The sequence below is a fragment of the Bos indicus x Bos taurus genome, chromosome 22, assembly GCF_003369695.1.
Source record: "Bos indicus x Bos taurus breed Angus x Brahman F1 hybrid chromosome 22, Bos_hybrid_MaternalHap_v2.0, whole genome shotgun sequence".
NCBI lineage: Eukaryota > Metazoa > Chordata > Mammalia > Artiodactyla > Bovidae > Bos > Bos indicus x Bos taurus.
In genome coordinates, this window is record NC_040097.1 from 30,873,971 (window position 1) to 30,889,376 (window position 15,406).

General features: G+C 47.0%; 1 protein-coding gene across 2 annotated transcripts in view; it reads right to left on the reverse strand.

Annotated features, from left to right (window-relative positions):
• The window catches only part of EIF4E3 (eukaryotic translation initiation factor 4E family member 3), a 40,360-nt gene extending 25,568 nt beyond the window's left edge, over window positions 1–14,792 (reverse strand). The window contains exon 1 of one of the 2 annotated variants that reach the window (XM_027522184.1): window positions 14,601–14,792. In XM_027522184.1, the coding sequence (XP_027377985.1) occupies window positions 14,601–14,770 (170 nt within the window). In that variant the 5' untranslated portion in view covers window positions 14,771–14,792. The remainder of the gene's footprint in view (window positions 1–14,600) is intronic. The other variant, XM_027522185.1, reaches the window with a different exon arrangement.
• Window positions 14,793–15,406: the final 614 nt, after the last annotated feature.

Consider the following 15,406-nt stretch of genomic DNA (forward strand, 5'->3'; position numbering starts at 1 on the left):
CTAACAGCACACGTGCTCATCTATTTGCAGAAGTGAAGCCTCTCCAACCCGGCCATCTTTCCTTTCTCCCTACACTGAATTAGCAGGTCTTGCTCAGGAAAGTTCGGGTCCAGCTACATTATGCCTAAGATTTAAAAATTCATGTAATGCACCACAGCCCCATGTCTGATTGTTGGTAAGAACTAAGTCTTGTGGTGAGGAGCACGCACTGGTTCCCAGCTGACCCATGAGAGTCTGGAACCTGTAAAAAGAATGCTCTTTACCAGTGCTGACCCTCTGACAGGGACTTCAAGATGCTGAACTTCCCAGCTAGAAATGTGCCCCGAACTGACCCAGCTCAAAGGTGCAGGGGATGGCAGAGCAGAGGGTCCCGCCCAGCTATGGGGTAAGCACCAGGCACCAAGGGGCCAAGGTCTGAAGACGACAGTCCAGGAACTATGGGCCAATGATACGGACCTGGGTGTCAAACCTGATACAAAAAACATACTTCTAGACACAGCTCCCTAGCCTGGAGGTCAGAAGGAAGTACAGTTACAGACTAGTGTGGGGGCGAACAAGGGACCCTGGTGAACAGGTAGAGCCCATTAAATAAATCTTCCCCAAAGTACCAGGTGTGCAACTCTTTTCTAGTTATCATGAGTGTGTTGGACATTGTGTTTGACAAAAGCAAAGCTACAATAACCACCATGATCGCATTTTGCTGCCAGACTGGAAGCCTAAGATAGCCGTGTTGTTACTACACTACACTAGACTACAGCGTAGTGAAGAGAGAGGACTCGATCAGCACCTGCAGCAGCGGTGCCAGGCCCACAATGCCTCTGTCTATCTGCGCTGCTCAAGGAACTGAAGGACTGACTCAGATAAACACTGAATTGCTATTTAACACAAACTTTAGGCTTCCTCAATGTGCTTAGCGATGCGGGAGATGCACGTTCGATTTCCTGTGTCAGGAAGATTCCCCTGGAGAAGGAAATGGCAACCCACTCCAGTATTCTTGCCTGGAAAATCCCATGGACAGAAGAGCCTGGCGGGTTACAGTCCATGGGGTCATAAAGAGTCAGACACCACTGAAGTGACTTAGCACACACACGTGCTGTTTGAGGCTTAAATTACAAAAGAACTGGGTGAAACACTTAAAGACAAAACCCAAACTTTTTTGAACAGATTTTCCCATGAACAATCTATCACTTTTATAGGAAAATTTACTGGCATTTATTCTAACAATGACTTTTCTTCCTTTGAAGAGTTTAGTTTAGTCTCCACCAACTATTCCCAGCAAATATATCCCTGACTGCCCAAGGCACAGAGCAGATCACATACAAGTTCTGTCCTTAATGGGGTATGGGGAAAAAGTGAAGGTCCAAAGGTAGGAAAATGTACCTAGCTTTTTCTTCATTTTTAAAACTGTGCATTTTGAATTTTTGCTAACTTCTAAAGTTATCATTCAATTTATGATGGTTTAGAACAAGTTATAATTTGAGTGTTCACCTCGTACAGCATGATGTCAATTTAAGCAAATACAACGTGAGGATATCACTATTTAACCTAGAAAAAAATATCACTGATAAACCTTTGCTTTATCTTTCTCTTTTAAAATGCCTCTGTCTCCACGTTCTGGTCTTTTATTCATATTCTAGAACAGGAGACAATTACACAAAGCTCCACTGCTCAAGTTTTTCAAAGAAATCTAATTTCTAGAGTCTGAGAAAGGCTACAGCATGAGACGACGGGGCAGCGCTTCTCAGGGCGTGACGACGATGTCAGGGGCTGGGGTGTGTGGACTGAACTCCCGCTTATATGCTAATAAGCAAGTCACCTTCACTACAGTGCCGAATTCCCACCAATGTACTTAGATGTCATCCTTACTTGTCACCGTCTTACAGGTGAGCTGCCCAGTGCCTGCAGAGGTTTGGTAATGTGCCCCAAGCCACAAAAACCTCATCTGAATACAGGTAACCTGAGATTTCCTGCTCTTTACACTCTCACTGCTAAACTGTCCAGTTAATACCATCTACACACTTATATTTTTAATGGAATTTCACAAATGACTCTTGGTGTGTTCCCATCAAGGCTGTTTTTGTGGAATGCTATAATACTTTTAATACAAGACTGTGTCCATATTACTTTCTTAGAATAGTCTTTGCAATAGAGCAAGGTAGAGAAGGTCCTCGCTAAAAGCAGTAGGATCATGAGCAACAAAAGCTCTATTCTGATTAATATCTCAAGGTGCTGATGCATTGGTCCTTGAAAGGAAAAGTGTCAGCTTCTATGGAAGATGAGTTTTCTAATTTCTAAATGAAGGAGGTCAGATTCTCTGATTTTCAATGTTCTTTCCAGCTGCTGGACAGTTTTATGAATACCCAGGTGTCAAAGTAAGAAAACAATGCTTCTGATAGTAGTGAATTGGCTTAGCCAGTATAAGAAAACTCATTCTTCTGTAAGCCAAATTTGATCTGGACAGTCACAAGAAAGACTACACCTCATGCCTGAACCTCAGCTATCTTTAACAAGCAATACTGGGCCAAATATCCACAGAACTGATCTTAAAAAGGCCAGCTGGCCAAGATGTATAAGTGATCTGCCTTGTAAACAGGTTAATCTGTACTGGACTTGCTGATTCCAAATTGAACTGGAAGCTGTGCCATCCAGAGTTACTGTTTCTTTAAGCAGCAGTTGCCGGGGGGTTCCTGGCACAGCCTCAGCCCAGCCCGCACCTTCTCTTTCCACTTCCTCTGACAGACAGTTGCAGCAACTGGAAGGGAAGTGTTTGTAGTGGATTTCAATGAAACTTTTTTTTTTCTTTCTTTTTTTTTTTTTTAAACTGCTATCACACTTATAGTACATTCTCACATCTTAAAACAAATTTTTTTACTTTATTCATGTTACAAAAACCCAAACCTCTCAACAGAACCCTAACCCAAACCCCTCTCTGCAGACCAAGGGTGCTCATCTAAGGGTGATGTGGCCTCTGGAAAGAAAGGTTTTTGGCAACATCCAGAGACATTTCTGGCTTTTACAACGGGGAGGGTGCTACTGGCCCTGGGTGGGTAAGAGCCAGGACTGCTCTGGACTCTCCCATGGTGGACAGGACAGCCCCCGCAACGAAGCACGATCAGGTCCAAACTGTCAAGAGTCCATGCTGAGAAACCCTGCCACGGACATAAAAGAAACAGCCTGAGAAGACGTAATTTGTTCAATCAACAAAGATTCACTGCACACCTCTTTTAGATGATGGGGGTACGACAGTGATCAATCTAGACAAAGTCCTTGTCCTCATGGTGTGTGTGTTCTAGAACTAGGCACCCTGCCTCTCTGAATTCCCCAGATATCTGAAGGCAAAGAAATAATATTTAGATACTTTTTTTCGGGGAGGGAGCTGGGAGGCAGGAAGTGGGAGAAAAAGTTGAGAAAGAAATATACACATTGACTATTTCCATTTCTAGAAGGCCATACAGCCAAAGCTGTGGAAAATCACAGAACCAAGGAGTCAGGACCTATTTTCATTCTTTAAATACTACATCTGCCTCCCACAGTACACAGCTGGAGCTGAGAATGCAGCAATGGAACAGTAAATGTCTCCTGGAAGGATCAGGTCAAGGAGTCTGAATTGTTTGACTAGAAGTTTCCCTTGTGATTTAATGACAGTAATGTAATAACGGCTTCCTGTTATTGAGCCTGTGCTATATGACAGGGCTTTGCATATATAGATCTCTATTCCTTATAGCAATCCTGCCAGGGTACTGGTACCACTGTCTCCATGTACAGAGTTCAAAACTGAGCATGTTGTTAAGTAGCAGAGCTGGGTTCCTCTCCTGGTCTCTCTGGCTCTGATGCCCAGAATCTTCCTCTTGGATGAGTCTGCTCCTCAGTAAAAAACATGCAGTCACTGTCAACACTGGTGGTCACAGGTGACACATCCTAGGGCAATCCCCTCTCAGCCCTTCTTAGATGACCTGCTCCCTCCTTGGGCCCACCCACTGCTATAGCCCATGATCCTCTCCTCCGTCACCACCCATCAAGCCACACTGCTGGGAGGGGGGAGAATCAGAGACACATGACAGGGATCGATGTCACCAGGATCCCTGGCCACAATGATATCCCCAAATGGGAATCAAGGAACATAATTCAGGAGGAACACATCTGCAGGTCATCATTTTAAGATAATTTGCCAAACAAGAGTCACACTGGCCTGCAGCACGAAGGCAGGAAAGCAGAGGGGTTTGAAGTCGACAGATCTGAGTTCCCAGCTCTGCCACCCCCCAGCCGTGTGATGAGCCTGACTCTTCTGAACCTCGCTTCCCATTTCCGAGGAACATGGGCTCTACCCCTCACCGCTTCTCTACTTAGACTACACGAGTGAATGCACATGAAGTATTTCCACAGCGCCCAGTATCTCAGAAGCAGTGGTTGCTGTCACCACCACCAGCAGCAGAAGAGGAACAGAGGAGGAAGCAATCAGAGCTGAGAGACAGCAAGTGCATTTTCTCATCTGTGGGTCAGAGAGCAAAAATCCCAAGAACTCTGCGAGAGTTACACAGAGCCTAGAACCTCCTGGATCCATCCTTAGAAAAGAAAGCCCATAGGGTGCCAGTCTCTCTGGGCTTAAGGCCACAGCTTCCGTGAGCTGCTTCCACTTGGACCTGGTGAATCCGGAAGCTGATGGTCAAGGCAGAGTGGGAAGGAATGCTTCCAGGTCTGCCAAATAGATGATTAGTAAAAGATGTCAGGGGAACCCTTGAACTTACAAAATGCCCAAATCCAGCTTTATATTACTCCTGTGTCTCTTCAACTTAATGACAGAATAACAACATATGCATCTTAAGTTTCTCTATGTGAAATCAGTTAAAATCCGTCCCCATTTGGGGAGTTAGGAGAAGGCAGGAAGTTTGGTAAGTTGGACCAACTATTCTACTTAAGTGGCTTCCAGGCACATAACTATCATTTATATGCAAAAATGTAATGTGCTATTTACAAGTCATCTTTATGTACTCATTAAAGCAGGTCCCTGAGAATCTCCACAAGTCAGAACTCATTTAGCTCAACTGAAGTCTGAGACACTTCAAAGCATTTTTAACCTTTCTTACTCCAGAGATACTTACTGCACTCCCAGTAGGTAAAAAGACCACACATCATGTGCCATGTGTATGCACCATTAATTAAGCAGTATTTATTAATTAATTAAATTCTTAATTAAATAATGGTTACAGCCCCACTTTGCAGATAAGCAAACTAAATCTGAGTGCAGTAACTTGCCCAGAGACTCTTGGCTGACTAGTGGCAGGGTTGATACCAGAACCAAGGGTCCCTGGCAACCTGGCTCTTTGTCACTAACCTAAACTGATCACTTCTGGCACGATCCCTACTCTGCTTGGTGCTGTGAACACAACTCTGGACCAAATACATTCTCAATTCTCCTGCATGTTGCAACCCTCAATCCCGACCTGCCAACAATCCAAATGTGCTTTCTCCTAAACCCCACCTGGCTGCTGCAGGCTCAGCTCAGAAATAAAATTCATGCAGACAGATGAACTTACTCTCTTTGTAAGTACTTAAGGAAATGATGTGAACCATTGCCTAGCTAGCTCTCAGTGGAGCACAGCACCCCTTACCAGGGACCTGGATTCCTGGAGATGCTTCCAATAAAGGAAAGAAGCTAGAAAGGTTTCCCCAAACCCTGCCCACATCCATGCCACTTAAACTGTAGTCTCTCAGCCAGCAGCATCACCCAGGAGTTTGTTAGAGCTTCAGAGTCTCCAGGCCCCACTTGACACCGACTGAATCCCAGGGGATTTGTCTGTATAAGTTTGAGGTTTCTTGACTTACATCATCTAAAGCAAATCACCACAAGAAATGGGAAATAAAATCTAATGAACTCTGTATATGTATGGTTCATTCACTTTGCTGTACAGCAACATTATAAAGCAACTACATCCAAACAAAATTCTTTTAAACTAAATCAACTACAGACAGCATCATCAGAAAAATAAAAAAAAAATCATTGGGAAAAAAATGCATCTATGAAAATAATGATATTTTTTCAATCATCCAAAGAGATGATTAAGACATGTTTATCATTAAAATGTGAAGGACAATCCTATAAAAGCACTTAAATAGGAGTTTTAGGTGGGACTCTCTTCTTTTTCTCTGTCAATTTTGAAACAGGGAGTCCTTGGCTTATGTATTTCCTGTAACACTGGCCCCCAGTTTCCTTATTTGAGAAGTCCAGCCCAGCTCCCATATCTAAAGCTATGGACCAGGGGAGAACTGTTTGCCATTCATGGTTCATACTCACAGGGAAGCAGTGTTCAGTGGAGTGAGGGATGCTGGTGCTTGGGGTCACACAGTCCTTACTCCAAACCCTGTTTCTGTTCTACGTTAGCTTTGTGACCTCAGGTAAGTTACTTCTCTGGGCCTAAAGCATCTCCTATGCAAAATGTTGCTGTACTGCCCACTCCAGTATCGTGAGGATTCCGTGAATAACTACATATAGCTCCAGTCATTTGCCCATTGCACCCAATAAACAGGAGTAAATATTAATTGGTTAAAGTGACAAACAAGGTGTTTAAAGCTTTACGTATGGTACAGGACAGCCAAGTTATGGAAACACACGTACAGTGCACATGTGTACACAATAAACATTGGTGAAAAGATGAATTGTGACTTCACCTTACTTTTACAAGAGATCATTTCATTTCAGCCAGGAGAATAACTTAAATGGGGAAATTTTTAAAGCCAGGGATACGACTCCTAAAAGCCAGTCTTCTTGCTGAATTTACTAACGCCAGGCTCGGCTGTCACAGAGAAAACCTGCACAAGCCCAGATACATGAGGAAGGACGTCCCTTGTCTATCATTCACTCCATTAGAGATGATTGCAGTTTAATCACTTTTAGATAGATCTGTGGCTTGCGGCTACATCAGCTTCCTGTTTGAGAGTCACCTGCAAAAATGGGTAAGAGCCTATTAATAACATTTAATAGCGCATCTACTGAAACTATCCACATAATCTAAATATTTTATCTTTGCATGTTTATTGGAGTTTGATTTTTCCCTGCTTCTATCTGCTGTCACTCTTGGCCTATGAGCTCCCTGATGGTAGCAACTACAACTCTTTGATCTAGATATCTGATGAATCCTTTAGTACACAGAGGATGGGGGATAAAGAAGTTTAACAGTGTTAGAGCTGACAGCGGAAGTGAAAAAGGCCAGGCTCTGAACTGTCATCGTGACAGGTCACTGAGGTCTCACCAGCTGCCTTAGGTTTGGAAATAAGGAAATGGCATCCGTTACACTGAAAGCAGGAAAATATATTTTCAAGAAGCCACTATATACCAGATAAGGACTGGCAAGTTTTCTGAGTGAGGATGTCTAAGGTCTTCAGGCCTGTCTGTAGGAAGCAGCTACTGACCCACAGGTGACAGGCTGTGAGCCCCAAAGTCTGGGCCTTTCCCTGCCTGAAGTACCCAGAAACACTTGCCTCACAGAAAATAAAATCCTGGCAAGTAAGAGTTTGTGGGTTCAGAAGGGCAAGAATGGAGAAAAAGAATAGGAGAAGTCGAAACGCCAGTTCCTCTCTCCCTGTCAGCCGCCCGTGCCTAGACCCAGCAGGCCACTCTGGGATGAGGAAGGACATTCTGGGGGTCCTCTGTGTCAAGCCTGGTCCCACCCTGCCCCCATCATGCCTGTTACTATGGAGCCACCACCGGAATGCCCTTGGACACATTTCACCCTGGAAGGCAGGTCCCTCATCAAACTCTTCATCGATGCTACTGAGGCAGACAGAGCTCCTCCTGGAACTCCTAGGAGGCCCAGGCCCATGCTGTCATCTTTGCATTCTCAGCAGCTACAACAGTAACTGGCAGCTGATATGCTTAAGTAATTTGATCAATAAGGACAACAGTAACTGGCACGTTAGGCGCCTAATGCATCCGTTACAAATGCACATGAGGGTCCATGGTTCCAAATGCACATGCCACGCCAGGTCTGATGGAGTAGGTCTAGGGCAGGGTGAGGGCCTGCATTTCAACTGACTGGGTGCAGTTAAACCGTGACGGGGTGGAGTCAGTGGGCGACACAGAGAGGGCCCACAGTTGTGATCAAAAACACAAGGACACAAATACTCACTAAGTACCTACAATGCACACTGTAAGGCGCACTTCCTTCTGGGAGTCAAGACACGAGGCAGTTCCGCGCCTCATGATCAGAAGGGAGGGACAGAAGAGGCATCAACGATCCTTAATACAAATACAGGCTATAAAAATGCTGCAGGGACACAAAGGAGGTGCACTTAACCCCGCCGGGGCCAAGGGCTATTATGTAATTAAGGACAATTACAGAGCGGGCATCTCAGAAAGGCCTCAAAGCATGCGTGGCAGGTTTTCAGGTAGAAGAAGGAGAGAAGGGCACCCCAAGCAGAAGCAATATCATGAGATATATCTCAGAGGATGGCAAGTCCATGGTTTATCCAGGAGAAAGGGCAGGCATCTGCTGTTATCAGAAAGAATAGACAGACTGAGTGAAATAATGGAATTGGGGAGACACAGGTGATGAGGCTAAAAAGGAGGTGAGTTTCACATTAAATGAGCAATAAAGAAGTTTGTACCACAATCTGCAAACCTATGGTTTTCATTTTTTTCAAAGCTGAGGAATGCTTTTTTCAATTTTTCAAAGCTGAGGAATGGTTTTTTTCAATGCTTTCATTTTTCAAATGAACATGGCTCACTTCTAAAAACCACCACCACCAAAACCAATCAGACCTGCTCTGGTGGAAGCAGGGGTGGAGATCCACAATTCGACCCGTCTGGAGCACACAATCCATGACAGAGGCACCCTTAGGTGATGAGAGACACAGTCAAAACTGACTACTGTGGCAGAACAGAGAGGCAGAAAGGGTGAGGTCAGGTGTCACTTAGAAGGCTAACTCTGAAGGTGTAGGAGATGCCTGGAGGAAGGACAGGCTTGGAGCAAGAAGCTACAGTGTGACTGAGGCTGTAGAGAACCAGGGAGTGCAGAGGGAGGAACGAGGAGAGGAGGGGACGGCTTAGGCTTGGAGCACGTCTTCCCAGAGTACATGGACAATGTGAAGTACAGAACTGGGGAGGGAAGGGCATCTGAGGAAGAAGGGGGTGCCAGGTAGGACGAGGTGGGGTGCTGACCATCACAGGGTTGGTTCTGGGTGTAAGAACCCAGGAGAGAGGTCAGGGTTAGGATGCAGATTTGCAAATGAAAATTAGAGTAAAATCATCCCCTTCTCCTGAAGGGAAAGTCACTGAGGGTAGATTTCAACAGCCTCCTAAATGTTTCAGTCAGTCCAGTTTAGTTCAGTCACTCAGTCATGTCCGGTTCTTTGCAACCGCATGGATTGCAGCATGCCAGGGTTCCCTGTCTATCACCAACTCCTGAAGCTTGCTCAAACTCATGTCCATCGAGCTGGTGATGCCATTCAACCATCTCATCCCCTTCTTCTCCTGCCTTCAATCTTTCCCAGCATCAGGGTCTTTTCAAATGAGTCAGTTCTTCACATCAGGTGGCCAAAATATTGGAGCTTCAGCTTCAGCATCAGTCCTTCCAATACATATTCAGGACTGATTTCTTTTAGGAAGGACTGGTTGGATCTCCTTGCAGTCCAAGGAACCCTCAAGAGTCTTCTCCAACACCACAGTTCAAAAGCATCAATTCTTCAGCACTCAGCCTTCTTTATAGTCCAACTCTCACATCCATACATGACTTCTGGAAAAATCATAGCTTTGACTAGATGGACCTTTGTTGGCAAAGTAATGTCTCTATTTTTTAATATGCTGTCTAGGTTTGTTATAGCTTTTCTTTCAAAGACCAAGCATCTTTTAATTTCATGGCTGCAGTCACCATCTGCAGTGATTTTGGAGACCCCCAAAATACAGTCTCTCACTGTTTCCATTGTTTCCCCATCTATTTGCCATGAAGTGATGGAACCAAATGCCACGATCTTAGTTTTTTGAATGTTGAGTTTTAAGCCAGCTTTTTCACTCTCCACTTTCACTTTCATTAAGAGGCTCTTCAGTTCCTCTTCGCTTTCTGCCATAAGGGTGGTGTCATCTGCGTATCTGAGGTTGTTAATATTTCTTCTGGCAATCCTGATTCCAGCTTGTGCTTCCTCCAATCCAGCATTTCGCATGATGTACTCTGCGTATAAGTTAAATAAGCAGGGTGACAATATACAACGTTGATGTACTCCCTTCTCAATTTGGAACCAGTCCATTGTTCCATGTCCGGTTCTAACTGTTGTTCTTGACCTGAATACAAATATCTAAGGAGGCAGATAAGGTGGTCTGGTATTCCCATCTCTTGAAGAATTTTCCACAGTTTGTTCTGATCCACACAGTCAAAGGCTTTAGCATAGTCAATGAAGCAGAAGTAGGTGTTTTTCTGGAATTCTCTTGCTTTTTCTATGATCCAGTAGATGTTGGCAATTTGATCTGTGGTTCTTCTGCCTTTTCTAAACCCAGCTTGAACATCTGGAAATTCAAGGTTCACGTACTGTTGAAGCCTGGCTTAGAGAATTTTGAGTATTACTTTGCTAGCATGTGAGATGAGTGCAATTGTGTGGTAGTCTGAACATTCTTTGGCATTGCCTTTCTTTGGGATTGGAATGAAAACTGACCTTTTCCAGTCCTGTGGCCACTGCTGAGTTCTCCAAATTTGCAGGCATATTGAGTGCAACACCTAAATGTTTAGTGCTGGCTAACCTAGCCTGTCCTAGGCTCTGAATTAGGAGTCGAGGATAGAGCAGTGGGGAGAGGAATCCTGGGAAGCATACACTCTGGTTAGAGAAGACAGACAAGCAATGCTAATCCTACAGAGACAATAAAAGGGAGGCAGGGGCCTGGGAGGGAGTCCGGGGGTGTGCATCAGCTTCTATCAGTGGTCAAGGCAGGCCTTGCTGAGATGACATTGAAGCAGAGACTAGAGGGAAGCAAAGTGCAGACCTAGTAGATGTGACTGAGGGTAGAGCAGCCCATCAGGAAGGCCCCTCAATGGCAAAGGCCCAGGCTTGCGATGATGGAGAAAGAGCCAGGGAGCCAGCGAGCTAGAAGGGCACGTGTAGGACAGAGAGTGACAGAGAAATAGGAGAAAGGTGTCCTAAGCGGGGTGGGAAATGCTGCAGTCTCAAGGGCTGTGATGACCACTCTGGCTTTTGCTTGAGACAACTGGGGAGCAGAGAGGTGACTGGCTTTCACTACGGTATTTAAAGGAACTGCTTTGGCTGCTATGCTGGGAACGCACTGTGTGGGGCAAGAGCAGAAGCACGAAGAGCAGTGAAGACGCTCTTTCCTTCATCCAAGAGACAGACGTGGTGTGGGACAGGGTCTGGGATGCAGGTGGTGAGAATACACTGGATTCTGGATACATTTTGAGGGTAGAATCAATAGCACTTGTTGATAATGGATGCAGTGGGAAGGAGGAGGATGTGGAAGGGGCCAGAGAAAGTGGGGAGATAAGGAGGAAAAGAGAGTCATGGGTGACTCTAAGATTGTAAGGTGCGGTGAACAACTGGAAGGATGCGTTGCTGTTAACTGCTCTGGTTTGAGACAGCTCAGTCCAAGGAGGCAAGATGGGGAGGGCAGCTGAAGAAGTAGTTTGGCACGTGTCAAGCTGGGATGTGTATCAGACATCCACATGGGGATGGAGAGGAGCAGTTGAATGCACCAGTGTAGGGTCTTGGGAATCACCAGCGGTCCAGATGGAGCCCAAAGCCTTGTGACTGGATGAGATCACTGGTGTACATGGGAACAAGAAGAGGCCTGAGCACTGAGTACTGCAGATAAAACTCAGAGGTGGGGGAGGGGTCAATGAGATGAACACAAAGCAGTCAGAGGCACACAACCAGGAGTGGCCTCTAAGAGTCAAGACAAGACAGAGTTTCAAATTCCCAGAAAAGGAGAAGAAAATTCTTCATCCTATATCCCTAGCCAAAATTATCCCCCAAATGTTTGAATCTTTAGCCATACAGTCTAATTAAATAAGAACCTACTGGAGTTTACTATTGGAACTGCAAATAACTCTATGGGGGTAGGGGTGGAGGTGGGGAACTCTCAAATCCAACCATGAGGGGAATAAATTAGGATGCTGGCTTTCTAACACTGAAATCAGACAAGCTGCCCTGAGGATCACTGATGGGGGCTGGGTGGTTAATTAGGGAGCACTGGATAATAATGCTGGTGTTCTATACTCATAGCACTCATGTAACCCACCAAACAGCCCTATCTAATGTATCCTGGGATTATTTATCCTCATTTCACAAACAACGCAGGTGAGGCCCTAGGGAGTCTAGGTCATTCGTTCATCACTACACAGAAGGCTGAAAGGTAGGACAGGCCAGGAGGTAGGTGCCAAGTAAGTAAGCGTGTAAGTAGCAGGAGACCTTTGGATGGTGTGGTTCTCGAGACTGATCTCATCAGCGCATACATCAGCTATCTGGGGAGAAGGGTGCAGTGGAGGGCTCTCCAGAGAGCCTTACCACCCTCCCTACAATCTTGTTTCTCTGAGGGAAAAAGATACGTGGGAACCTCTAGAACATAATGTGTTCACAACCTCAAGGGGAAGAGAGGCACTCTACATCTCCAGAGAACTAGAGAAAGTTCAATAAAACCTATGGGATATATAGACTAAATATAACGTCTAAATGAATACAGCCACTTCTGTTACAGATTTGGATATGGGGGCAACAACATATTTCACTTGATTACTGGCTTTCAGAGAACAAAATGTGCAAATGCATAGCAGAAGAGCTATAGTCTTTCTTCACTGAAATCACCATATTCTCATCTTAAAAGATACCAGATATTCTTTAAAAGTTGTATTAAGCTATAAAGCTATATTGTACAACACAAGCTATAAAAACACTGTCTTATAATAACTATTAATAGAGTGTAACTTTTAAAAACTATGATCACTATATTGTACACTGTAGTAGTACTGTACATTGACTACACTTCATTTAAAAAAAGGGTAACATATTCTTTAAAAGTTGTGCTGCTATGTAGTATTAATGGTCTTAAAAATGTTGTGCATGTTTATAAACAAACTCTCTTGATACTGTTTCCAGCAGCCCACAGTCTCCATCGTAGACCAGAAATCCAGGTTTAACACCTTGGAAACAGATGCCAGGTAACAGCAACATAACACACTTCTGAAAACAAAGACGCATATGATTTCATTCTGCTGCAGTTTGCCAAAACCATTCTTGTTATGACAGTAAGACGCTCTTTCAGCATCTCATAATGAAAGTAAAAACACTGGAAAAAAAAAAAAAAAACGACTCACTGTATCTTCCCCACCCCCTAACTTTTTTGTGTTCCAGAAAGAGACAATGACTTCAAACTGTTAACTCTCATAGAGGGGTGCTAATTCCAACAGGAAGAAAGGAATGAGCCTGTTTTCCTAAGAAAAGATGAACATCATTTTTTAAAAGTCTTGCACATATTTTACGCAAGGCTTTTAAAAACCAGATTTGTGTCTACTGACTAACTTGCACAGAAAACTGTCACATCCGGGCCTTCCTAATACTTAACCAGAGTAGACACAGTGTCATCAAAACTTTCGTAAGCTCGTGGGACAATCTTTAAGTGTCAGCCTTGGGCACCGGATGCGTGACAGAAACTAAGAAGGGTCTTTGCAATTCATCCATTTATTCATTTGTCAAAATTTCTTGTGCTCCTACTAGGTGTCAAGCACAGAGTTCCTGCTCTCTGGCCCCGAACAGAGGGGTAAATGTTGAGAGATTGAGACAGTTTGAAAATAAACAGTGTCCTACACAACACAACTCGGTAGCATTATAAACATTACGAAGACCAGGGAGGGCAGGAGTGATAGGAATGAGGAGTGTTAATTTCGATGTGACAGTCAGGTGGGCATTTCTGAGAAGGTACTTGAGCTGTTGCCCTTAGGAAGCTGCAATCGTCTGCACTCTACTAACAAGGTGAGGCACGGCTCACCACTGAATCCCCAGCACCTAGGAGGCGTGTGGATCGGTCCCCAGTAAGTGCTCAAGAAATAGCTGCCCAGTGAATGAGAAAGAATTCAAAGAAGTGTGCAAGGCAGCATCGGTGGGCAGGGGGGCAGGCGCCCGCTGTGCCATAGTAACACCACCGCCGCACACTTCCCACGGGTCTGGTCAACTCTCCCGGGCGCTGTCACAGTGAGGGTCTTGTCCAGAGTTCCCCAAGAGCCCCGTGGGCGTAGCCAGGACAGCACCACTCTCCCCACTTTACGGATCACCCACGCCAGGCCCGGCATCCCCCACCGCCCAGCCGGGATGCCCGCCCGCCGGCACTGCTTCTTCGGAAGGAAATAAAGGGGGAAAGTGCTACCGAAACTTTTGGGACTGCGTGTTTTTCCTCCTGGCCTAGGACGCCCGACGGCCGCTCGCGCCGGCCGAAACCTGGGCTTCAGAGCTGGGTCTAAGCGAGCTCGCGCGGCGGGGCCGGGGGCCGAGCGCCGGGCGCCTGGGCGGGCGCGGGGTCGGCGGCCCCGGCGCACCCGGCCCGGGCGAGCGCCGAGACAAAGCGGCGGCGCAGGCCGGGCGGGCGCGCGGCAGCGGCGGAGGGCCCCGCGCCCCCTCACCTGTCGAGCCAGAAGGTCCAGGGCGAGTGCAGCGGGACCCCGCCCGGCTCGGGCCGCAGCGCCGACAGCTGCTGCAGGCCGATCGGCGGCGCGGCGGCAGGGGCGGCGGCGCGGGGCCCCGGTGGCTCCCGGGCGCCGGCGGGGGGCGCGGCGGCCGGGGGCATCGCCATTTTCTCCGCCCCGCCTGTGAGGCCGGCGGACGCGCGGACCGCGGGCCGAGCTGCGGCTGAGTCACCCCGGCCCCCGCCCGCCCCGCCGCGGCCGCTCCGCCCCGCCCCGCGCGCGCCCCGCCCCGGCCCGGCCCTTCGCCCGCCCGGCCCGGGAGCCGCACCACAGTACCGCCCGCGGCCGCCGAACAAAAGCACGGCCCACGCGAGGGGGAAGCGAATTCGTGCAGGCACCGACTCCGCGTGCGGGGACCGACGGACGCTCGGGCCGGAGGGAGCGCGGGCGCGCCGGCGGCGGGCACCGATTCCAGGCTACGGGTTGGGGGGAACAGAGGGTCAGTGGATTCTGCAGCCTGACGGGTGACGGGGGTGACGGGCGAGACGAATGTGTGGGCTACAGAAAGATGAAGGAATGGATGGATGGATGGTCCAGCGGATGGAGTCAGACCCATATGGCGAGAGGGGAGTAGGTGAGGGCAGACAAACCAGCAGTCTGAAGGATGGTGGGAAAGCTGGCAGATGCTTGGAAGAGGGGTGAAGGGATGGAAGGGCAGATGGAAGCACAGTTGGATGTGACAGACAGATGCCAGGGAAACCGCTGGCCAAATGAACAGAGGCTGGAGTGAGCAGGAGCTGAGA